The sequence below is a fragment of the Megalopta genalis genome, chromosome 3 (assembly GCF_051020955.1).
Source record: "Megalopta genalis isolate 19385.01 chromosome 3, iyMegGena1_principal, whole genome shotgun sequence".
Classification (NCBI taxonomy): domain Eukaryota; kingdom Metazoa; phylum Arthropoda; class Insecta; order Hymenoptera; family Halictidae; genus Megalopta; species Megalopta genalis.
The window spans coordinates 30,447,997-30,471,667 of NC_135015.1; the positions used below are offsets into that span (position 1 = coordinate 30,447,997).

General features: G+C 46.9%; 3 protein-coding genes and 1 long non-coding RNA gene across 6 annotated transcripts; 2 read left to right on the forward strand and 2 right to left on the reverse strand.

Annotated features, from left to right (window-relative positions):
• Positions 1 to 239: 239 nt before the first annotated feature.
• LOC117218255 (progestin and adipoQ receptor family member 4) lies at positions 240 to 5,142 on the forward strand. The gene is made up of 5 exons (XM_033466539.2): positions 240 to 1,702; positions 3,193 to 3,417; positions 3,490 to 3,593; positions 3,671 to 3,808; positions 4,309 to 5,142. Exons 1-5 carry the CDS (start codon positions 1,474 to 1,476, stop codon positions 4,534 to 4,536), a joined length of 924 nt encoding a protein of 307 aa, XP_033322430.2. The 5' UTR covers positions 240 to 1,473; the 3' UTR covers positions 4,537 to 5,142.
• On the reverse strand, positions 5,002 to 8,008 carry LOC117218252 (F-box only protein 9). The gene is made up of 7 exons (XM_033466536.2): positions 7,872 to 8,008; positions 7,406 to 7,621; positions 7,046 to 7,345; positions 6,788 to 6,951; positions 6,515 to 6,706; positions 6,228 to 6,453; positions 5,002 to 6,163 (listed from the first exon to the last, which is right to left on the reverse strand). The coding sequence occupies exons 1-7, from the start codon at positions 7,872 to 7,874 to the stop codon at positions 5,969 to 5,971; spliced, it is 1,296 nt and encodes a 431-aa protein (XP_033322427.2). The 5' UTR covers positions 7,875 to 8,008; the 3' UTR covers positions 5,002 to 5,968.
• On the forward strand, positions 8,003 to 23,311 carry LOC117218251 (uncharacterized). 3 transcript variants are annotated; one of them, XM_033466533.2, is made up of 6 exons: positions 8,003 to 8,128; positions 8,222 to 8,291; positions 8,399 to 8,554; positions 8,670 to 8,776; positions 8,915 to 9,228; positions 18,888 to 23,311. In XM_033466533.2, exons 5-6 carry the CDS (start codon positions 9,220 to 9,222, stop codon positions 20,754 to 20,756), a joined length of 1,878 nt encoding a protein of 625 aa, XP_033322424.2. In that variant the 5' UTR covers positions 8,003 to 8,128; positions 8,222 to 8,291; positions 8,399 to 8,554; positions 8,670 to 8,776; positions 8,915 to 9,219; the 3' UTR covers positions 20,757 to 23,311. The 3 variants fall into 3 exon arrangements, with proteins under 3 accessions (XP_033322424.2, XP_033322423.2, XP_033322425.2); XM_033466532.2 differs by having other exon boundaries at positions 8,951 to 9,228; XM_033466534.2 differs by having other exon boundaries at positions 8,480 to 8,554; positions 8,951 to 9,228.
• LOC117218258 (uncharacterized) lies at positions 12,139 to 18,972 on the reverse strand. The gene is made up of 2 exons (XR_004489743.2): positions 17,583 to 18,972; positions 12,139 to 17,412 (listed from the first exon to the last, which is right to left on the reverse strand). It is a non-coding gene; the product is annotated as an uncharacterized LOC117218258 (long non-coding RNA).
• Positions 23,312 to 23,671: the final 360 nt, after the last annotated feature.

A 23,671-nucleotide genomic window follows, 5' to 3' on the forward strand; every position in this document is an offset into this window, starting at 1 on the left:
AATTAACCGTTCCTATAAATATCAAGGCTCATGCATTTCCTAAATAAACTGGCTCAGGCTATAAAAGGCACTCGCCGGAAGACTGCGAGCGCTAAAGAGGAACTCGACGACGATACACTGGAAAATTTGAGGAGACTCGAGGTACAAGTATACAATTTTTAGGGGCTGTGTTTGTAATCAAGGTGCCGTTGTTTTGTAAACGGTGGACAATTTTAAAGAATCGTTCCGAATTCCAAAGTATCGGTTCTGACACGTTCTGTATCGTGCACCGTTGAATCTACATATTAAATATGCAATGGCAAAATGGCCCCTTTCCGAGATCCTAAGGATCCTGGGGTTAAAAGTACCTCGCCAGTTATTTTATAGAATATATTGTTCACGCTTCTGTTGCGATATATGTATTCGGTGCCTCCAAATCTGTCGACATTTTCTTAATTGCAGCTACTTAAAAGTAACCCAGTATAATATTTGCAAAGTGAGAGAATCGATATACTGGTACTCTCTAAAGTGAAAAGATCTCCTTTAAGATCGAACCGCTGTTACCAAAGATAAGAATGCTATCAAGATGACCCACAGTGCCTGCCAACATTTGGCAGCCCGCGAACGCGTGCGCTTCAACTTTATCTTCCCATTTCGAATTTGCGTAGAGCCAACGATGATCCTAATCTACAAAGGCCCCGAATCCTCTCTTTCAAGATCGAATCGTCTCTTTCGGAATTTGCAAACTGCCAACTCTGCAACTTCTTGCAGCCGATACACCAAAGACCTCAGCATCGTTTCCCCCCCTCGGAATATTTACACGCAGAGCTGGCTGTACAAATTGCGATCTTCGAAGTGGGAAAGCAAGGCCACAAATCGCCTGGGCCTAAACTAAAAACTTGTTCGGGATTGCATTAGTAGCCAGGATAAGAGCGTTATCAAGATGACCCGGTTTCGCAGAGGCGTCGCGCCGATCTCGAGGCCCGCGAACCACCAACAGGGTTTATCTTGTCACGGAGACGGGGAAGTTTGAGAAGCGCGAGGTGCCGCAAATTGTCGCGAGCGCGGCCGCTAAATGCGTGCGCGTCACGATTTACGATAGCGTTTCCCGCGGGAGGGGGGCTGGATGGAGGACTACTATGTCGCGGGTGTTCCCCGCGTATTCGAGGGGCGCATTCTCTCTGGCAATGAAAAGGATCGATGCGGTTTCCGTGGTAACGGTACCGTCAGAGAGCTCGGAATCACGGATGGTGGTGGACGGAGCCATCCAGTGCGAAACTGATGCAGTAACGACATCGCCGTCGCCGTTGCCGTCGCCGTCGCCGTCGCCGTCGCCATTGTCGACGAAGTGCCGGGATAAAACTGGTTTCGGGACCCGCGTGTGAACCGTGCTTCGAACACCCCTCTCGAACTCGTTCGGACTGCACGACGTCGCTTCGAAACGACGAGCATAATGCGGAGGCGTCAGATTCTCCGCTCCAGGACACCAGTAACATGGACTCGTTCGACAGCCAGGACATCAAGAACGGCAGGATGTCCGAGCAGCCGCCGCCACACGAACAGAAACCGAACGTTTTTCTGCTGCGAGAATGGAGCGACATGCCGAAACACCTGCAGTTCAACCCTCATATCCGCACCGGGTACAGGCCGCTTATGACCGTGCGACAGTGTCTCGGGAGCCTGTTTTATCTCCACAATGAGACCGTCAATATCATGACCCACGGTGAGTCTTTCCCCATTGTCAGCGCCTAGTATAGTCGGATCGGTTGGGTCTAACCGAGACCTAACCCAGACCTATCAAGGTCACCGAGGCGAGGGGGCTTTCCCCACTCTGCCATTTCTCCCCAAGAGGAGACAGGGTGAAACTGCGTGCGAGGTCTGGGGTCGCATCCGATGGGGTCTAGGAACTTGGCCTTGCCTCGGGTCTCTCGAGCCTGATTCGACGCTCGCAAGAGCAACTATGTACTTCGAAAACTGCCGTGTTTTCCTACGATTAGAGAGAACTCCGTCATTCGTGGTCTTATCGTTCTTTCGTATCGTTTTGCCATTGTCCCGTGGCACACTTTTTGTAACGTTGATGTTGTTCGTTCTTTGCGCCGTGTATTTGTAAACGTTCGCTAGATTCGTTCGTTTAAAGGTCGTCGAAGGACTGCGTTAAACGGAAAGTTGCAGTTTTTCATTCGTTTTGCTCGCACGTTATTATCATTTGCGCATGAAATCCATTTGCCTCTGAAGTTTTTTTTATATCATGGAAACTCGTTCGAATGCATCTTGAAATAGGTGTATATTTCTTGGCTGGAACACCGACGCTTCAAGCGCATCTCAACAAAAAGACCGTATTCCTAGAATTTTGCCAATAAATTTTGGTCAACGATCGGGTCAGACGTTCCCCATAAATCGCAAAAGATACGGGGATACTTGGAATCGAAGTACAGTCGCTGGAAACATAGATAGCAACTATCGCCGTACTATCTAAACTGTTTGCAGTCATCCCTGGTAGCATCGAGAGGGACAAACAGGTTGTAGCTCTGATTGAATTAAGAAGAAAAATGGATTACTCTTTTCAAGGGTAATCCATATATGTATATATACGTGTAATCGAGTTTCAAGGTGAACTTATGCGAAAATCATCATACTTCCGTCGACGTATCGCGGAATGATTAAAAATCGATATCGGAAACCGTAGAAAGTCCACCTTCGTGGATTTATTCGTAACACCGATATATGATAACGATAACAGCACCACCGCGCCGCTCGCAGATACCTTGGTAACTTAAGAGATGATGTCGAAATAATTGATCGAAATAAGTTTAGAAATATTCCATCGGTTCGTTAATAACTTAAAAAATGGCAGAGCTTACTTAAACTTACATGTCGGGAAGTCGTGTCATACTTTTGCTTAATGAATTATTTATTGGACACGGGGCTGCCGATTTATGCATGTAACGTTCAACTTGACGCGATCAATTCTATGACAATAAAAGAGACGATGGCAACATCGTCGATCGACCTATATACACGAACGATGCGGACCACTATTGGGTCAAAGGTTACATTTGTATGTAAATAACGATGTCTTTGCTCGAATATACCGACTCTACTCGTAGAAACCGTAAAAAACTGTGCCGAAAGATTTCTCCTTGTAAAATTAAGACGAAAACGTTATTAATTTTAATTAATTATTTGAATCGACGTGGACCGTTTTTGTTACAGGATTCGCCATCCTGTACATGCTAGTGACAATACCACAACTTCTTCCATGGAGCACCCAAGGTGCCTTCGCAGAAATTTTATCATGGTGCCACCTGATCGGTGCCGTCAGCCCGTGGATCGGTTCCTTCGTCTATCACCTCTTCATGAACTTAAATTACGACGAGGTCTTCTATAGAAAACTGTTGAAACTAGACATGATCGGCATATGGCTGTGCCAAAGTTTCGGTAACTTTTAACGAATCCGTCTGTCGCGCGACCGTCGAAGGTGATCGATAATCGGAATTATTAATATTCTAGGAGCGATGCCTATGATGGCGGCAACGGTCCATTGTCTCCCAGACAGTTACTGGTATTGCTGTATCTTTATTTATTGCTTCCTTTGTATGTGGGGACTCCTTATGGCAAGTTTTATAACTTCTCGTATTCGTTTCATTTATAAACCTTAATTGCTCAAGTAATTTTCTTTTCTGCCTTGCAGGCGATGCACGCGCTTTCTCCGTGGGAGAGAAGATTATGTTTTGCACCTCCTTTCCTCATGAGAATGCTATTAATGGTTTTGCGGTGTTTTGGAATCGGCGGAGGAAATCCGGACGCGTTGACGCATGTTATCCTACAGGTAACGCGAGGAATCGTTCGATTCACAAATTCGTTAATATCTGCATGGAAATGCCAATTTTAGTCAACGTAGTCGATCGTTTGGTTTAACCAATTACCGCTAAAATATTTCTCACAGTCGATATAAAAGTGTTCTCGAGAGGTAAAATGTCATAAAATCATCTTTACTTTCGATCGATATACATGGTTGCTATTTTAGAAGTTTGCTCAAAGTTTCGAAGTCTAACGGCGAGAACAAACTTCCGTGGATATTTTTCAATAAAAATCTATTACTTTTAATCGCTACGTTCTTGGAAGTTTCAACGCGAACGCACAAGGACCTGCAATGCGACAAAGATAAACTCTTTATCGATCTTTATCGATCTCGCGGTGGTGAAAAATGTTGCTCTTGATCGATGCACACGTTTCCTGTTTTAGCTAACGTCGAAGTCACGATGAAATCGATGAAAAAGGATTTCCCGGGGAAGGGATCGCAACCGATTGAAACCGATTATGTTTCAGGACATGATATCAGTCGTGGGAGCGACGATCGGGGCAATGCGTATCCCCGAGAAATGGATTCCCGGCAAGCTGGACCTGGTGTTGAATTCACACAACTTGATGCACGTGCTGGTTGTTTTGGCGGTGTGCTCGATGCACGCCGCAACAATGCAGGATCTTGTCTGGATGTCGGACGCGAACGCGTGCAACGGGACGAGCCTGGTCTCGTCCAAGCACGATGAACTGTGATTGAACCGTGAATATCATTTCACTGCAGACTGTGATAAATTACGAGCCTAACGAGAACCGGCGACCACTCTCGTGCAGGTGTCGTTCCTCGATCGACGACCAAACAGAGGCATGCTTGATAGCGGAGCGAAAGGGATCTTTTTACGTGGACGCGCGCACCTGTACGATGAGACAAACAGAAGACATGTACATAACGCGTACCAAATTTTCATACTGTCAACGAGAACAATTTCCGCTCTCTTTTACGATACGTGGAACAGTCCAAGTACAACCGTTAGTACAAAATTGAACGCGTCATATCGAGGACAATGCGAATCAGTGCCCGATTCGGTTCAGGTGATAATTAACAGAGATACATATATTATATGGAGGATGGAGGATGAAAGCAATGAGAGAGAGAGAGAGAGAGAGAGAGAGAGAGAGAGAGAGAGAGAAGAGAGACCGAGAGGAATAATTTCGAGCGAATAAGCACATCAAAAATACAGTTTATTATAGACATTCACAGCAATGTACACGATGTGTTCCCGAGCAATCATTCTCTCGATCCAAGTAAATCGCTTCACAATGTCAGTATTATATTTAGACGAATAAAACTGTTCCAAACTATTCGTTCGATTTCATTTAATTCCGTGTCGCAAGATTACTCGCGTACCTAACTTCGTTACTCGCGTAGTGCCGGCAGAAATTTATATCGTATTGGAACGAGGTCGACCGCGGATAGATCTTCTATGATTACGAAACAAGAAGTACACGTTTAATTGATATACGGTACTCGTACTTTTATTTCTTATTCGACAAAACGTACGCGTTTCTAAGTAGAACCCTATATGAAATTAATGGAAAAGAAAAAGCAGAATTGCGAGAACCGAAGTCTCGTTACACCACCTCGATAGAAACGAGATAGCATCGCGTCAGTGTACGTTTTATATTCTTGCGGTTCCGATTAAGTAAAGCTGCATGCTCCTCGGTAGTTAGTTTATAGTTTGATCGATATTAAGTATTATTAGTACACCTGCAGCGTGAAAACCATTAACCGTCGCTCTGAATTCTACGAGAGATCCGACGAATAAAGTATGCGAACAACTTCTGAAAATACGAGCACCACCCGTCTTCGAAGAACGTAAGGCACGCAACAAGTGCACCGCGAAACGATAGATCGCATTCATCGATTACTCGCTGATAAAGCTTGCGTGAAACTCAAACTTAACAGACAATTGTAGCGTAACGATTGTACGACGAGTGAATAAAAATTCTTGAAAATATACTAGAATTCGCAACGTAAAATAAATACTCTCCTATATCGGTTGTGAAAAGAATGGGTACCGAAATATTCGCTTGAAACACAGAAATTCGTACGAGCAACGCTGACCTGTGGAAATTAAATCTTCTCTGCTCCGACAACGTAGTTTCAGCGTAATTAATTAGTTTTGTGTTACTGCAGGGGAGCTTCGCTCTCTTGAGTGTAGCTTTTGACCCTGCTGAACTTAAGAGGCGGATATCGGCCAGAAATTGCACATTTCAAGCACATTCGTGCCTCGTGTTCGTTCCCGTACCTCGTGACTATAGTATAACCCAACCATTTCAAAAGAGAATTAGTTCGTTTGTAGTGGTCTTTGATTTCAAATTCCTATAAAAAAGACGACATAGTATCCGCTATGTTCGAAAATAGTATTTCGAGTTGAGATACTTACAATACGGAACGTTCGTTCGTGCGTAGGCTCTCTCTTCTTCTTTCTGTTGATAACGGCTACCTTGGAATCCTGTTTCTTAAGCACTACGGTAACGAAATTATCGTGTAATCGATAGTGACCGACCAGAACCGATGGATTCCGTGGGTTGCGACTTTTCATAGCGTTTACGCAGGCTTGTGCTTCGTCGGTCGATGTTAGCATTAGGACTTTACCCTCGGGGAAAAATCTGTTTGTCGTGAGAAGATGATATCAGAATCGAAACGACGATAAATCGCGACCATACCCACCTTAGGTACCTAAAGTATTCCACCAGATGCCACGGCCTGTAAAACGAATCTTGGAAACTGTTCTCGCCGTGGCGGATGTAACTGGTCTTGCTGATGTAGCATCCGTTGTACCTCAATCTAGGCCGTTCTAAGTACATCTCCCTCCATGACTGGTACGCCGGCTCGTATGTGCCACAATTCACGCCCCATGCTCTACAGAATTTGGTAACAATGCGAATGATAGACGTTTGATCGACTTTATGTACGGCACGCTAAGAAATGCTCGCGGTTTACCTGATACAGGCGAGCCTCCAAATCTCAGAGTCTCTGGCAGATATGTAAAATCCACGACACACCCTGGAGAACATTTCCAGGGACCTCATATCTAGCTCGGAGGACACGACCCATCTCAAAATATAAAGCACTATCTCCATAGGCAGAGCAGAAATGTGTGTTGTCTAATGCAAGGAAACAGACATCAATAACACAGCCAAAGCATCCCGAGATGCGATACAATATCTGATTCACCAATTGTAAACAATAAATACTAACATTTTGCTCAAATTTAGGAAAACAAACACATTTATTGCGGTTTACAATTTTGCATAGCTTAACAAATAAATCACTTTCCTCTTCCTCTTCATCGTTATGATTCTCATCGTTATTATCAACACTGACCGAATCATTGTCTAAGCTTTCATGGTTTTCGTCGATCGTTATCATCTTAGTCGACTCATACAACCGAAACTCAATGTCAGGAACTAATTGTACGGCGCGTTTGTAAAACTGAATAGCCTCGTAAAATTTTCGACTTTTCTCGTATTCGATGCCTATCAAAAACAAATTTTTCGCCTGGAACAAAATCATCTGTTATCACGGAAGATTCGCTCAACGATCAGCGGATCATGTTACCTTGTCCTCGATGTTTTCCTCGCTGTAGTCGACGTTGATTTCGACCGATTTCGAGGAGGAAGCCTTGGAGGTGTCCCGTTTCGGTGACAGAACCAACTCGCGTTGCCATTGTTCCCGGAAAGATGTTAGCGCATCCTCGATGTTGGTGTCCGAGAAGGACGAGCCTTCTTGATCCTCGCCATCTTCATCCGATTTACCAGATTGACCGGTTTGACTCTGTTGCCGCGGCAGGAAACAACATGACGAACCATTTTAATCGCGCCAACGAACCGCATGCGATCGGGTATACACGTGAGACAAATGGGTCGCAAACGATTAGTATGTATAATGTTACGGTACGAAACGAAAAGAGATGGTATCGAAACGATGACGTTGTATCATTCTCGATTGAGGTTATGTTGACGCGACGAGAGTTTTATTCGGCAACAATGGGACGACAGTCGTTGTTTATCGACGGCACACGTACCATTCTTGATCCTGATTCAACTTTTATGGTACGATCTCTTCAGCGCTTGTACTCTCGGTCGGAAAAACGTACGACACAACGGAAGTGCAACTTCGCCAACAGAACCGCCGCCATGGTTTTCGCCCGTTTGCTCTGCGAATCTGCGATGCAATTTGTACCGCTCGCGATTATAGATTGCATTCGTCTGTGTGCGTGTATATCGTCAGCTGACGCAACAATTTCGAATTCTCTGGTTTTTCTTTCCAAACTATGGCAAGGTATGAATAAACAAGATCATCGACGAGTACATTTTATTACGATTATCTATCTACGTATGCTTATTTATTAAACGTTTGATTCAATAATTTCAGAATTTTATTAAAAGTTTAAACGAAGAAAAAAAACACGTCGCAAATGGTGTACGGTTTGTTCACTGAAAAAGTAAGTTACGGAAACTTTACGAAGTCGAAAGTAATTTATTGTATCGTATTATTTATTAATCCCATAACGCACTTGCATCGATTGCGTCGGTACGATGCTGCTGATAGGTAGCGTTCTATAGCGGTGACCGGTGGCGATCATTGACCGTATAATTCTGACTAATTGGTAAAAATTGAAATTGTATGCAGCGATCGTTGATCGAATACATCAATATTAAGATGTCCACACCGCAGATCGCGTATCATGCGAATATTTTATGCAAAGTAAGTACACACATATATGAAATTACAAGAAATAAGAAGCAAAAAGAATATTGTCTCTTCCTTTAACGATTGTAATTAAAATTCTTCAATTTATATGATTTCTCTGCTGTTTTAGGTTCCAGATGCTCGATTTTACGCAATAAACGTATAAAATTTGCAATGCAAATATAAGCTGGATTTAGGTCATTTTTACCTGTCGAGTTCCCACCGGATAAAGTTAAGGTATAACTAGAATGCGACGCAATCAATTATAATTAAGACGTATAATTAATATAATTAATATACCTCTTTACGCAAGAATCAAGGATCGAACTTCCATTGTAATGCATGCAATAATTCCATGTAATTCAACGAATATAGCACACGATGATACTCTACTTTCGATCAATTCGATAGCAACGTTCTTCCACCGGAACCCCGACGACAGCTTTCTCAGACTAGAATACGAAAATCTCGTGAACGGTGGATCCCGGAACAAGTTTGTCGTTATTTGGAAGCTACCAAACAGAAGCGAATTCCTCGGCAGAGGTTTCTTCAACGGCGTGCCTCTCCTACACGTGTATCAACATCGCGGTCCCCTCCTCTTTCACAAAACCATCGCTACCCGAAGATCGTCTTCTCGAGTAAAAGCCGCGTGCTAACCGAGCGTGGGCACAGACAGCATCATGAGCTTGGTGAGTACGAAACTACTCATTCACTGTACCTCTCCTACAATAAGTTTCTCTATTTTCACTATCGTCTCGGGTTTCTCTCGTACGATCTCCGCGCACGATTGCTAACAGCGAGGGACGTATCACGTGCTTGTGACAGTGAATCAAAGTCACGGATTCAACGCTGACAATGAGTGAAAAGTGTCGCTCGCCGATCCTTAGATCACCGAAAGTGAGCGAGAATTCTACGTTAGACGATTTCTAACGAATTTCCACGTTAACGAGGCGGTATAGCTACGAAATTCTGTAAAACAAACCCGATCGAATCGATCCGAAATTAATTAGCGTCGGCTGCTGGACGGAAGGTGCAAGTTCGAGGTTCGAAATCGTTGTTCCCGTAGCAAGGAACGAGTACACGTTATACCAACGCGGTGGTAATCGAAAGTTAGTTGCACCGTGCGACTCGATGCTGGAAAAATTCAGATTTCTATCCAGAAGAAGTTCCCGATGTGCCTTCTGTGCAGGAGGCGACTTTCTTCTCCCGTACTTATTCGCGTGCTCCTACGATCAGATATTTCCGTGTGCGCATTCACGTGGCACATTCTCTGCACCGTCCAATGGTTTAATTCATAGCCTTGAACTACGCGGCGTCGCCGCGACGTGTTTCTAATCGAATAATCGGTTCGATCTTTGCATGTAGGTCGGTACTCGGCACACGCCCCGCGGATCAAAATCGAGATCGTATCGGGCCGCGTGTTTTCTCCTGTTTCACAAGTAATTGCGCGGCTTTCGTCGACGATTGTTCGGATCTCGGCTTAGGCTTCTTCTTCTTCTTCTTCTTCTTCGCAATTATTTTAGTCGACTTTGCGAATTCGTTCGTACGGTATTAACAATCGAAGCAGAGGCTGCGAGTGCCAAAATTGAAAAGATTCGCGTCTCTGTATCGGTAGGAGCGCATACCGTGACATGGAAAGTGGGCGAAGAGTCGTCGATGACGTCGCAGTGTATTTGGAATATTTGGGACACGTTTTGTAGTATCATGGAAATAAAATAATATTTCGAAGAAAGATATCTTTGGTTTTCTACGTTACAATGCTTAATTAATCGAGCAAACGAATAACACAGGAATTTCTTTCCGTGTCAAAGAGACGGCACACACACACGCGCGGAATCTTCTAAGCTCGCGATCCTCTTTTCAGACTCTTCAAAATTTGTTTTTTATTCCGTTCGTCGCGTTCCCAGTCGCATTTGGCAACGAAAAGATGGAAGGATCGAGTTCCTCGATCGGCCCAATTAATAACGCGCGCGTACAAGTGTTCGCCGATTGCTTACGGCTCAAAGTTTCACTGCACCGCGACGGTCATCTTTCGATCATTAAAAACTTTCTTTCGGCCACCACGCCGCGTTCTTCCTCTAACGCCGCGCCGTTTCCTCGACTATCGAGGACTAATTTTAACAACTCAATTTTCCAGCGGCCGAGAAACGGTAGGCTTCGCGTCCCATTACAGCGCGCAGTTAGCGCTCGCTGCGTTCATTAATTTGCAACATGGTAGTAGTTCACGCGACCGGCTCGAGGAACGCATTCCTCGGGCGCAGCACGCGCGATCCTCGGATTCGCGGTTTCATCAACCCATTTGTTATCTGGCGCGAGCAGCGATTAGCCGAACGAATTTTTAATCGAAACCCGAATCGAGCGCACGCGACCATTCTTTTTTTTTTCTTATCGACGACCACTCGCCACGCGACAAGCGAATCGCCCAAATACGAAAACCGAAGCGTCCGCGAATTTCGCGCGATCCCAACTTTCGCGGAGTTAATGGACCGCGACACGAGATACAGATACTATTAATTTAGACGCGTAACACATATACGCGCCTGGAAATTTAATCCACATTGCGGTCGAGGTTGCGGTTCTACCGCGAACGGCCGCGCGGCGTTCGTTGCGCTCGTCCTTTTACGCAGAAATCATTATCGTGGAATACCGTATCGTTGACCGCGGATCACTCTCTTTCTCGCTGTCGCCGCATGAAATCGGTGAAAACGAAATCAGTTCTACCGCGCGCAGATACGGATTTCAAAATAAACGCAGGCGGATCGGTTTTTTTCGAAAGCATAGTCGCGTTTTCACCGGTGAACGCGGTCGAGGTAGAAAGGTGTCGTTGGCTCGGTCTCGGTATCGATCGAAACCAGAGATCGAAAGGATCATGGAACCACGTATTTAACAGATTATGGTTAGCACGTGGACCGTGGAATTTGTTTAAAAACTATTCCGATTGGAACGAATTACATGTATGCGTGCACAGGCTTCACAGTTATCGAACAAAGTCCGCAACTGGATAGAAACAGAAATCACTTTCCTCGGTTGAAATTTTCCAGGACGATTAACATAAAGAAAAGTGGATCGGACAAAGTCGAGACGATTTGAAAGTCTAAAGACCGATCTGAAATCCTTCGTTACTATTTCTAGTGGAGCGGAGGTCGCGAGTCGCGAACGATGGTCATCCTCGAATCGTTCCACCGCATGCAAAATCTACGTAGTCTTCGACCAGACTATGCCGTCGTCGTCGTCGTAATCGTCGTATTCGTATCTCTTCGTGTCCCTCGTGTAACCGCACTCCGAGAGAAAGTAATTACTTACCAAACAATTTATGACGAGACCGAAATTGGGTGTGGGTACGCGACGTGTCCCCTAAGGTGACGAGTTCGTTGAACCGAAAGCAGGTGGCATCTTTTTCGGTGATCGGGGAAGAAAGTTCTTCCCGTGTTCGGCGATGACGTATCGGACAATCTCAAAGAAAGATCAGCCGCCCCTGATCGAGTCTAGCCTTTTAATCATTTTGGCCAGTTGTTGCGAAACGATCGAGAGTACGTTTACGAAAGAAAAAGGGACCGCTATACGTTGGAATTGATACAGACAATTTTAATTTGCATACGAACTGTTAAAAGGAATAATACAGTTTTATTCGACTCTTTAACTATTAATTTTAATTATTATATTATATTTAATCGGTACACTCGAAAAGTTATCGATGTCTGTAAAACTGTCGAGCGATCGAAAAATCTGACCGAAAAATGTCTCGTTCTAGGAATCGATTTGCGATTCGATTCCAGTTAGAAAAAGTTGACGCGACGCGAATCGTTTCGTCGCTGGACATTGTTCCGTCGCGGTGCATTTCGACGGGACCTTTCTCACGGGCGATTTTCTTCGATCGCTTTCCATCGATCCGTCGATGGACCGAATCGATCACGGAGACCTCCTTAAGTTATATAGCTTATCCTATAAATTGTTCCGAACGAGGACGTTCCTCCGACGTTCCTACGAAGCCGTCATCCTCGACTTTCACTCGTCGTCGCCCGCGATACGACGCGCCGCGATGCGACGCGTAGCACCGTACATTGCAATTTAATTGCACACGACTCGATCTGCTCATCCTCCCGCGGACTCTATCGTCGTCCACCATACATTATTCAACGCCAAGGACTCGTTGTATAATCGCCGCGTACTTGGCGACACTGTCAAAACGCGCTTTCACGCGTTCCCGGTTTCCGCGTTTCTGCACGGACCTGTTCGTAATACAAAAGCGTGTCCGAACGATCCTCGAAACATTCGATTACGAAATCCGCTCGCCGAATCGCGGCATTTCGCGCGAGAATCCTCCGTTCATTCCAGTTTCGCGGGATCCTCTAGGAGAGATTCGCTCGCGTTCGTTACAAGCGGTCCGACGTATCGTTGGACCGCGGTTTAATTGGGCCGGACGAGATCATCTCGGGCTCGTTCGTAAGCTTAATTAAGAAAAAGAACGGTTGCGTCGCGATGTTGACATAGTTTCGGGTGTTTCGATGTTTAGAGTCATCGACACCGACGGAAGCGTTTCTCCGTTTTTTTTCGATCCTTCAAAAACCGTACGTTCCCGTTTTCGACGACGAACAACGCCCATGTGTTCTTCCAGATCCTTTTACTTTTGGCTGGGAAAATAAAGATTTTCCGAAAAGCGAAAGCCAAACGAAACGATCGGTGTATCCGAAGTCGTTTACCGTTCGGCAGAATCGCGTTTCGTCAGCCGAATGTGGGACTATCACGTGACAAATCTGATATCTGTCTCGATCGTCCCGTCTCGTCTCGTTTTGCCTCGTTTCGTCGCGTCGCGTCGCGCCCAGCTACGAAGGCACGGCAAGTTCAGGAGCGTGCACATCCTCGACATACTGCCGAGTGAAAGTACCGCCTTCGGCCCGCGGCGCATTCTCTTCTCTTCTCTTCTCTTCTCCACGTATCGCATCGTCCAACTTCTACCGTGCGAACATCGAGGCCGTCTCTCTCACGGTGTTTTGTATCCAATCGTATGTAACTGCTCGTTAACCGCTCGAACCGCCGCGCCGCGCCGAGCCGCACCGGTAATCTTAATTTTCGATGAATGGAGACGAGATAACAGAACCGTTCGCGAAACCCCGCGAACCGCGCGTCTCGTTTCCCGTCCGTCGCCTCCAATTATCGCATACCCGACGATTACCCCGAGCACATGCTCGAAAATGTTCGATTCGAAGTTGCGAACGACGGTCGAACGCATGCTCCGGGTTGCACCTGTGCATTCCTGCGATTTCCCCCGGGAAAGGTTGCCGTCTTTGCTCGAGTGGCTTTCCTATTTTTCCTGGACATTTTTGGGACCAGCTTTCTCGTCCCGGCAGCGCTTGCAAAACCGAACGAAAATAATTCTAACGGGTTCGAGAAACCAGTTCCCGGTTTCTAGCAAACAGAAAACGGCGTGTCCCACCGTTTCGTCGGAACGCGCGCCGTCGGAGAAACCGTCGGCTCGAGCTGCAAGCGCGCGAATAAACGTTACCCTTTCTCGATACGATCGAGTCCGCGTAACGATTTGTGGAAAGATACGACAACGAAACGCGTTTAAAAGAGATCCGAGCGTAATTACAGCGAACTTCGCTGGGAACGAGGTGCCGCGCGAAACCCGCAGCGGAGAATTATCGGTGCGAGCGGAGCTCGCTCCGATTATTGCGCGATAATCGGTCCAATTGGTCGACGAATCGTTCGCCGGTGCTCGTTTAATTAGCGCGGATTGCTTCTTGTGTCGCGGCGTTGTGACGCAACGGAGTTTGGGGTCGTCGAAGACGGACGATCGAGACAACGATTTCGGTGTCAAGAATATCGGATTCCGGAAGCGCATTATTTCGTCGACCGTCGCGTCGCTCCATTAAAACCACGACGCTTAGTTAACCGGTCGTTTCTTTCGCGCGGATCGGCCCGCCGTATCGTTAAGCCGGAGAAAAGCGCATGAAATTTATCTGGAATCGTGATGATAAGTATAGAACGATTTCACTGCAGGGTTCTTACGCTCGTACTTTCATTCTGGAAGAATGGAAACTTCGGATTATGTACCTACGGTCTATACAGAAACGATCTATCGTTGCCTCTGCGCGTAACTAAATTGGATCGGCCCGCGAGGGAACCTAAACAAACGTTCGAGCACGATGTTCCAACGAAATCATTTAATCGTCGCGAAGCGCGCGCGAAGCGATCTAAGATGGTAAGAACGATTAATTTCATCTAGAAAAACTGTCGAAGAAACCAGAGAAATTTCTATTTGGCTCGCGCTCCTTCCAATTATGCAAAGTTTCGACTTAACACGAAGTCGACTTTGCCCGGTCTACATATTAATGTGCAGAAATAGAAACCGAGAACCGGCTGCGAAATTGCGTTCGACCGCCGTTCGGCAAGCTTATAATTTCATACTTCGCCGGGTGGTAATTTGGGGAACGTTGGCTTCTCGCTGACACCTTCTTCCCCATTTGCATCGGCCTAAAGACGACCGCCCATTAACTTTTTCACGTGTCATTGTTATTTTCTAATCGAAGAGCTGCTCGTTCGACGCGCGACGCGCGACGCGGAGAAATTCTCGCCGGATCCATTTACATGTTAGAAATGGAAAACGGCGGGTCCTCTCCGAGAACCGTCTTCTCGAAAATCGGCCCGTAGAAAGCCGATTGTCAACGAAGACGTCGGTCACGCACGCTGTCATAAAATACCCGCCGGAGTTTCTCATTAAACTTCGCTCCGTAGAATTTTAAACAGTCTCTCCTCGACCGTGCCTCTGGCATTCTGCGAACGGTATCGCCGTGTAATCGTTTAATTATCGTAATTAATTGAAAATCTTGCATTCGAGTTTATCAACGATACGTAACAGCACCTTTAATTCGATCGTTTAAATGCGAACTCCGATTTCACCGTACAATCGCCGGTTTAGATTTGGAGCGATCGAATTGGAATCAATTCGAAATTGAAACAGCGAGCAAGCAGGGCGATCTTCGATTACCGTTTCAATTAGAGATTAGAAATTCCGACTTGCTTTCGCGATCGAATCGCGGCAAGCGAATTTCTTTTCCAAGTCGTTCGCATGATTTATCGCGACAAGCGTACCAGGCGGGACACGTGTCGGGCGATCGGTCGGTCGGCCTCGCGGATCTCGAGAGGCGACAGAAAGCGCGAACGAGCCGAATCGTCTCGACACACTCGCGTCTTCTTATTTCGGCGTTCGAACAAGTTAATGAGATGCTGGACCAAAGTCGACCGAGACGTTCGCACGATCGTTCGGCGGTTTAGAAAGTTTCCGACGATGTATAGCCATTAAGCTTAGGCGGGTACCCAATTTTGCCCGTCCCCGTCCCCACTGTTTTCGACCACGGAAGCGCTCCAAAACTATACGACCGTAAAAAGTGGAATTTATTGGTCGATGCCGCTCGTTTCGTAGTCATTATACCCGTAAATGCCACGAGTCGCGTTATCGGACGTTTAATTAATTGGCCTTTACAGGCTGTCGCAAATGTTACACCGCTTCCGAAACACGCCGTTTCCTTAATTTTTCTGTCGTCGCCCAGAGAAACGCGTTTATTCTTCGAGAATTAAATTGGGGTCGCGATTAACAACCGATTCTGGAAAGATCGTGCCGATAAGAGAAGTTAGCAACGATTGTTACACATGTAATCTTATGAGACGTATTAAAAAGAAAGTTCTCGGTTTACGGAAACTTTAACGACAAAGAATTATTGCCCCAATTATATTTCATCTTATAAGACAGGTCGAACAATTCGTGTCTACGACCGCTTCGAGCAGATAAAGTACCTCGTCTAAATTTCGATCGTACGAATCTTACATTTCAAACTCGAGCGTTCGGCCCAAAATAATTATAAATTACAAAGGCTGTTAGAAACGAACTTTCTAATTCAATTTACCGTCGACTTTCGTCCATTACATATCCTTAATGTCGAAAATATGCTAAACAACAACGTCCGCGAAACAATAATACAAATAAAGCTTAATCGACTATTGCGACCGGTCCTATTGCGGCCCTCTCCGAAACGCTTCGATTAAAAGTCGATCCTAGCGAATGGAAATTTCCGCTTAATTGCTGCACGCGTACATAAATTTCGACGACATTTACGTGAAGCGATGAAAACGCGATTTCCCCGATGGCGTCGCGCGGCGCGCGGCGATGGGTGTGGGAAAAGTCAACCGTAAACAGCGAACGCTACGAACGCAGGAAGAGTCTCTGCGAGAATGCGATTGACGCTTGGATCGTAAAATGAGTAACAGGTTTCCCTAACCCACGCCTTAAGGTCTCGCATCGATTTTTCATTGTCTGTTTCAACGTTTACTCGCTTTGTCGGACTCGACGCGGCGGCTTTGAACGCTTCTTCTCGCGCGTAACTTTCTTTGCAAATGTCAGAGGCGGCCCATTCGCGGCCGACCGGACCGCCTGGTTACCATTTTTCCATCGGTCGGGGAGCACGCCGAGTGTTTTCTCTCGACTTTGCGGCGACGCGCGTCGCCTTTGCGACGCTTACAATTGGAATCGTTTAGAACGGAAGCTGCGCCGAGCTTTCTGGCACTTCGTCGACATTCCTCCGTCGCAACGCGCCGCGCCGGGGAAACGAAAATCGCTTTTCCTTTTCGGTGGCGCAGCCTTTAACGACCGCCGTGTGAAAGTTCGCGCCGTTGAAGTAATATCCAGTCGGAGCCAGCGGAAGGGGACCCGCGACCTCCAAGGTGCGGTTGCCGCCGCGAATGATCTGTTTCTCAACTATTTTCCCCGTTTCGACGCGTTCCTGTCTGCCGTTGCACCTGGGTGACGATCCTGCTCCACGACCGCAAAGAAATTCGCTCGATAATTGGCCACCGGTTGCGTCCCACATCCGTAGAACCTGCAATTAATATTCGAAACCGAGGCTCGTTATCGGGTCGCGTCTTTCCGCGTCGTTCCGCGCGTCACGCGTTTTCAAACGTTCCGCGGTGATTTTACATTGAACGTACCGCTGTTATGTTATTAAAGTTTACCGACGTTCGACAGTTGTAAATTTGCCGTAATACCTACTGTAATATGCCTCGTTAGTCCCTCGTCTTCCAACGAATGTTGCGCCGTGATGGGAACATGGAACAGCATCCGTTAAGAGCAAACGTTTTGTGTCACGCGGCGTTTCTAAAACACAGAGAAACGTGGCACGATACATTCGTTTGTATTTACGTCGCGAGGAATTCTGTAATTTACGAGAGAAATACTTGCCCAACGTTGGTTTCGTAGAAACCAACGTACTTCCGTCGTCAATATTTAAGACGCTCTGAAAAAACGAAATTTGTATTCGCTTTTAAAACAGTTGCACAGGTAATTGCAAAAGTGTTACACTATTTAAGCAAGAGTTGCGTTTAGAAGAGGTATGGCCTATCAGGAGGCTATTGTTTCGACTAGTTAGCTCACGCTAAATGTGAACGCGTAACGTTACGTCACTTCGAGTGCGGTATTTGCTCTTTTATTTATTTGTTTAAAAGAAACTACTATTATAATACAATGACGAGTCACGGAGCCGTTTCATAATCTACTCTATCCGCCACGCTTCGGTTCTACGGAGCTGTTTTGTGTTGGAAACCTGCAACGGGAAACGACCGTGTACACGCCTATAGAGCGGCACGGTGCAGTGCCATTCATAGCGAATCGCACGAAGTTGAATAGAGGAAGAGCAGAAACTAGTTTTGATCGACTAGCACAACGATCTACCACCCTGACAAACTACCCATGCGGCGTATCGTCTTTTCTACGAGTATCTCGTACGACGGAGAAGATGCAGAATTTTCAATGTTTCATACTAATTAGAAAACTAACGCGAGATCTCAGAAAACTTGTCGATAGGTGTGGGCTCCGTTAATGTGGACAACTTTCACCATGAGTGATTAATACCTCCTTCTAAGCGTCCGAGTATGCAAATTTTTCTGGATACGGCCGAGAATGTTTTTGTGGAGCATGCCGCGGGGAGTCGCGTTCGCATACTTTAATATTAAAACGAGTTTCGAAAGAAGGATATCCGTAATTTCTGGTAACGACGGACACCGACGAAAAATGGTACAAAGCTCTTGGAAGCTTTGATGTACAGTCACCTCCACGGTACGATCGCGACGATTGGAAGACGCGTCCATTAATTGCGGCTACAAAAATTCTATAAACTCCGCGCATGCTTCTGAAAAGTATGTCAGCCCGTAAGCATCGAGTAAAAATGCAATCGCGAAGAAATCAATTGTTCCACAGCATATCGAGACGCAATCGACAAGCATTTAACGGACGTTACGGAAACATATTCCTCCGTCTCGATTGTATCTACGACAAGCTAATTCGCATTCGAACTTGCAGGCAACGCTAGTACTCCTATTGACGAGCACATCGATAACCCTGACGAGATCTCAAGAGACCGAGATCTCGGCGAAGGGTCTGGACATGACGCAGCCTCCGATCAAGCTGGACAAGAATCTTCGTCGAGCCCTGCTGAAGGCTCTGACCGATTTGGAAGCGGAATCCGCGGAGCAGCATAAAGGCGAGCAGGGGCCGGCTGGCCAGGTCGAGGCCGACTTCGATGGCGTGACCGACCCGAAGAAAAACCTGAACGCGGACCTCGGTGTGCGCGGGCTCGGGTCGATGTTCTCGTTCCAGAGCTTCCCTCGGGACGAGGAGATCCCGCCGGAGGACAAGCTGCAGAACTCGAGCTTCTTGGAGTCCGTTCGTTACGTGACGCTGAAGACGCCCGCGATGCACATCGAGAAGGCGACGCAGGAGGAATCCAGGAGCTTTCACGTGCAGAACGTAATCTTCCCCGAGAAAAGTGTCACGTTCGGTACGAAAATAGAGCCGAAGGCGGAGCAGGAAGAGAAGAAGAGTCCTCCGAGGCCGGCCAATACTTTCTCCGTGAGCAGAGTGGAAAGCCTGACGTTGAAGCCGGCCACGGAAGTCGCGGAAAGCCTTGCCGGAAGTGCGACGACCGGTATCGCGACGGCGAACGCGTTGGTCGCGCAAAGATTGGCCGAGCCCACGCCCTCGCCCTCGACCGCGGCCACGGGCAACAACGCCACCGCGTCCAGCGACGCGAAGGACAAGACCGAGGAAGTGAAGATCTTCCAGGCGCCGCTCGTCGCGGCGTTCACCGTGCAGCAAGACGAGCAGGGCATTCCGAAAAGCGTGGTGCCGATCTTCAGGTCCCCGAACGACGGTCAAGCTTTGACGCTGCAGGAGCAATTGGAGTTCAAGCAGCAACTTCTGGAGAGGCAGCTGGCGGAGCTGCAGCAGCAGCAGATCCAGCAGACGCAGTTCCTGGTGAGGCAACAACATCTGTACGAGCAGCAGCTCAGGCAGAAGCAGGAGCAACAGTATTACCATCAGGAGCAGGCTAGGATCAAGCAGTTGGAGGAGCAGGCCAAGATCAAGCGGCTCGAGGAGCAGAGGATCAAGCAGCTGGAGGAGCAAAGGCTGCACAGGTTCCAGCTCCAACGTCCCGTTCCCCAGAAGCAGTTCTTCTTCGAGCAGAGCAACAACCTGTTGACCTTCCAACCTCCCGTCGACCCGAACGTTCATCTGCAACCCAGCGTGGCCTTGGAAGTGCCCAGCGTCGCGACGCCCCCGCCTTTCCAATCGAACGTTCACGATCAGCTGCGGTTCCAGCAGTACCGCCAGCAACAACCTCCGCAATCCCAGCATTTCCAGCAGCCCCAGCAGTTGCAACAGCTGCAGCAGCCCCAGCAGGTGCAAACGCTGCAGCAGACGCGGCACTTGCAGCAAACGCAGCAACCGCAGCAGCAGCAGCATCAGCAGAGATTGCAGCAGAGCTTCTCCGGTTTCGCCGACTTCCAATCTTCGTTGCCTCCCACGACGAGATTCAATAGACAGGAGGCGTTCAACGCCGTTGGCAACTTCGGCTTCAACGGGGACCACAAAACCACGGCCAGCAGAAACAACTTCGGGTTCGGTGTGCCCCAGAGGAGTCCCGTGAACTACTACAATCCTTACGTTCAGTACAGACAAGCGAAACCAGCGACGCCGGCCAAGCAGATACAACATCTTCTGTATCAATCCGGGATCGCCAGCGATCTGGGCAGCGTGCAAGGTACCGGGAACCACGAGGATCTCAACATCGTTTCCAAAGTGCTCGCCTTGAACGTGGGCCACATTCCGAACAAGGGTCTTCAGTTCAAAGCGAATCAGGCAACCTCGTTCGGGAAAGCATCCGCGTGAAGAAAGAAGCGGGACCGGAGTTAGACGAGTCATGTAAATCGCTGCAGGACGATATTAGTCAGGTGAAATCGAGCTCTCACTTTTTCCTCCTTCGCTCCTTTATTCGGTTTCCCCGTCTCGAGCTCGCCGGGTCCTTCGTACGGGCACGCGCGTGGAAATCATGACACAAGCGCCGATGGATAACGCTCGGAGCTCCGTTTTAACTCGTATTTATTACGTATTTCGCGATCAACGCCGGTAGATCTACGATCTCGAATCCCGGTCTTCCGATCGTCGGTAGTCGCGCCGCTGAAACGGCCATTTTGCCCTATTTCGCGGGGAAGCGCGCGCGTACGCGTATTCGATCAACGATTAGACGATCGTCCGCCGGGGTTTCTATTGTTTCGACGGAAACGGGGAACGTGTTTTCGTGTAATTTTCATCGTCGTTGTTCCTCGACGTCTTGCACCATTCGTAGAAGCATCGCGAGAACATCGCGAATCTTACGCAAACGTTATCGACCGATCGAACCGATCAGACTATAGATATCTATGTAAAATAACAATGTTCTGCTTCGATCGGGAATTCGATGGAACCTCTATCTTGGTAATCTTCAAATTTGTCTCGTGCATAACATTGCACGCGGCTAGATGCGTCCGATGATAGTAAAATTACGAAAGAACGCTGCTCGCGAAATATTCCCGGCAAAACGACGCGTAGTCGGCGAAACGACTCGATCGCCAATCGAAGCCGTGAAAGGAACCTCTGGTTTCTTTCAATTAGTAATTCAATCGCCGGATCTATTGTAAGAGATCCGAATCCGTAATCGCGATCGCGGAGACTTAAACGGCCGCCCGTTGCACCCGGGCGACTCGACGCGATACGCGTGGAACTTCTAAATCAGCATCGGCGAACAATTCCAGGTGAAATCGAGACAGAGTCATCGCGTAGCTCTCGTCGGGCAAAATTGGCGTTCCATCGCGCGTGGGATCGAGACAATTCCCGAAGAAAAACCGCTTTCCACGTACGCCTCGTAATAAGGAAGTCCTTAAGAGGTCATAATAACATTAATTACGATCCGGAGCACTTCGAGCCTGAATTCGCTATTCGTACCATCCTCGATTGTCTTATTACGCAACCATGAGTGATATTGCAAAACAGAGACTCTCCGCATAACGATCCTCCTTTCCTAATTTCAATTTCACTCTTTCCATCGTTTCACGCGTGCTGCGCCGGTTCCGAAGATGTTCGGAGAAAACTAGTTTGCGATAGAGGCCAGGTACCAAACGAGCCGAAATAATCTGAAAACAGAGCACTTTGGTCAATATTCCAGCTCCGGGCGTTGAAAATTGTTCGTTCGTAGTACTTAATAGCATAATCCTTAATTTCCTAACGAATGGGAACAGCAATTTAACCCTTTGCAGTCGAAGCTGTTTGAATTCGAAATCCAAAACATGATTTCTGATCTACAGTATTTCTATTTTATATAATTTATTGCGATTTATGCATATGAAATTGAGCCTATTGCAGCAAGTACAATGCAATTTTAATAGTTTTTTAAATATATAAACGAGTCTGATGCTCTCAGAATGATTTTGAAAAATAGTATACCAATTTCTAGTGGCGCCTCAGAGTCGCCATTCGAGTGCAAAGGGTTAATTCGAGCAAACCGGCGGCTTGGTTCGAGCGATCTACAAAATTTCTTCTTCGATTAACAATCCGACTTTTCGTAGTTGTAAGGTTGCTACGGCGTTACGAGAACAATAGCTAGAAACGATAGTTTGGAGCGAGGGTGTCGCGTCGAACCTCGCTTCGACCGGCGTCGCGATTCGCGGCCCGATGCTAATCGGACGAAAAATGTTATCGCACGGAAGGACAACGACTCGAGGAGCAGCCTTGCCGTTGACTATTAATTATTTATCTAGATGTACGTGTAGAACGAGCTAGCTGCGGGACGCCGTGCCGCAACGAATCCAACTCTCCTGGGATCAAGGGTCTCGCAAAATCGTGTATCCGGCCACGCTTCGGGATTGAAAATACCTCGCCGACTGTAAATAAACTTTCGCCAGCGAGGATGGCTCACAATGCCACCGGGCGAGCGAGCGAGCGAACGAGCGCGCGCGCGCGCGCGCGTGTACGCGCATGTCCTCAATTTCACAAACGTTTGGCATAGATTCGTGATTTCTCTCGCGACGGACGAATCTTCTCGGAGGGTAGTCGTAAATCGATATTCATTAAATGAATATGTGTCGTTAATTTATACACTTCCGAGTTTCGAAACAGAACACGCTACATGTATGCACACGCGAATCATTTTTGTGAACGAAAATCCAAGGAGCGTGCGTGAAACGGAATTATTACGTTTTTATGTTGCATGCAACCGATTTGTGTACGACGTTGCGGTTGAATATATAGATTTAAGGCATAAATTTAAATACGTTACGATTTAATATAACATTAGGATATATGTGTAGATGATACGTTAGATGTAACCGTCGAGATTTCGCTTGTAATTTATCTGACGCCAAACTGTATGACATACTGTAAAAATGTTAATAAACCGTTTCGAAAAATGACCTGTCCGTAGTACTCGTGCTATGGCATCGTGATTAATATAATTTTACTTGAAAAGTTCTGTGTCTTACAAAGTCGCTTTAATCGGCTCCCTATTTCATTTCTTGAATTTCATTTCAACTCCAACATCTCGAACGCGAAGCGATTGCAATAACATTTCGCGGTTGAAGTTATTTCGACGTACCACTTATAAATAAATAAATGTAATATTAGTTACTACCATGAGCATTTGCAATTTGAACACGACTGACCAACGATATACAATGTAAGCACACGCACGCACGCACACACGCACACACACACACAGAGAGAGAGAGAGAGACGGGAAATATAACCTAGCATTTTCTTTTTCAGTGGATACA

Coding starts and splice junctions, on each gene's coding strand:
- LOC117218255 (XM_033466539.2), top strand. CDS start 1,474: ATGGACTCGTTCGACAGCCAGGACATCAAGAACGGCAGGATGTCCGAG. Junction 1,703..3,192: donor CGTCAATATCATGACCCACG/GTGAGTCTTTCC, acceptor TTTTTGTTACAG/GATTCGCCATCCTGTACATG. Junction 3,418..3,489: donor ATGGCTGTGCCAAAGTTTCG/GTAACTTTTAAC, acceptor TTAATATTCTAG/GAGCGATGCCTATGATGGCG.
- LOC117218252 (XM_033466536.2), bottom strand. Junction 7,346..7,405: donor AGGAAAACATCGAGGACAAG/GTAACATGATCC, acceptor ATTTTGTTCCAG/GCGAAAAATTTGTTTTTGAT. Junction 6,707..6,787: donor TGGAGGCTCGCCTGTATCAG/GTAAACCGCGAG, acceptor CAAATTCTGTAG/AGCATGGGGCGTGAATTGTG.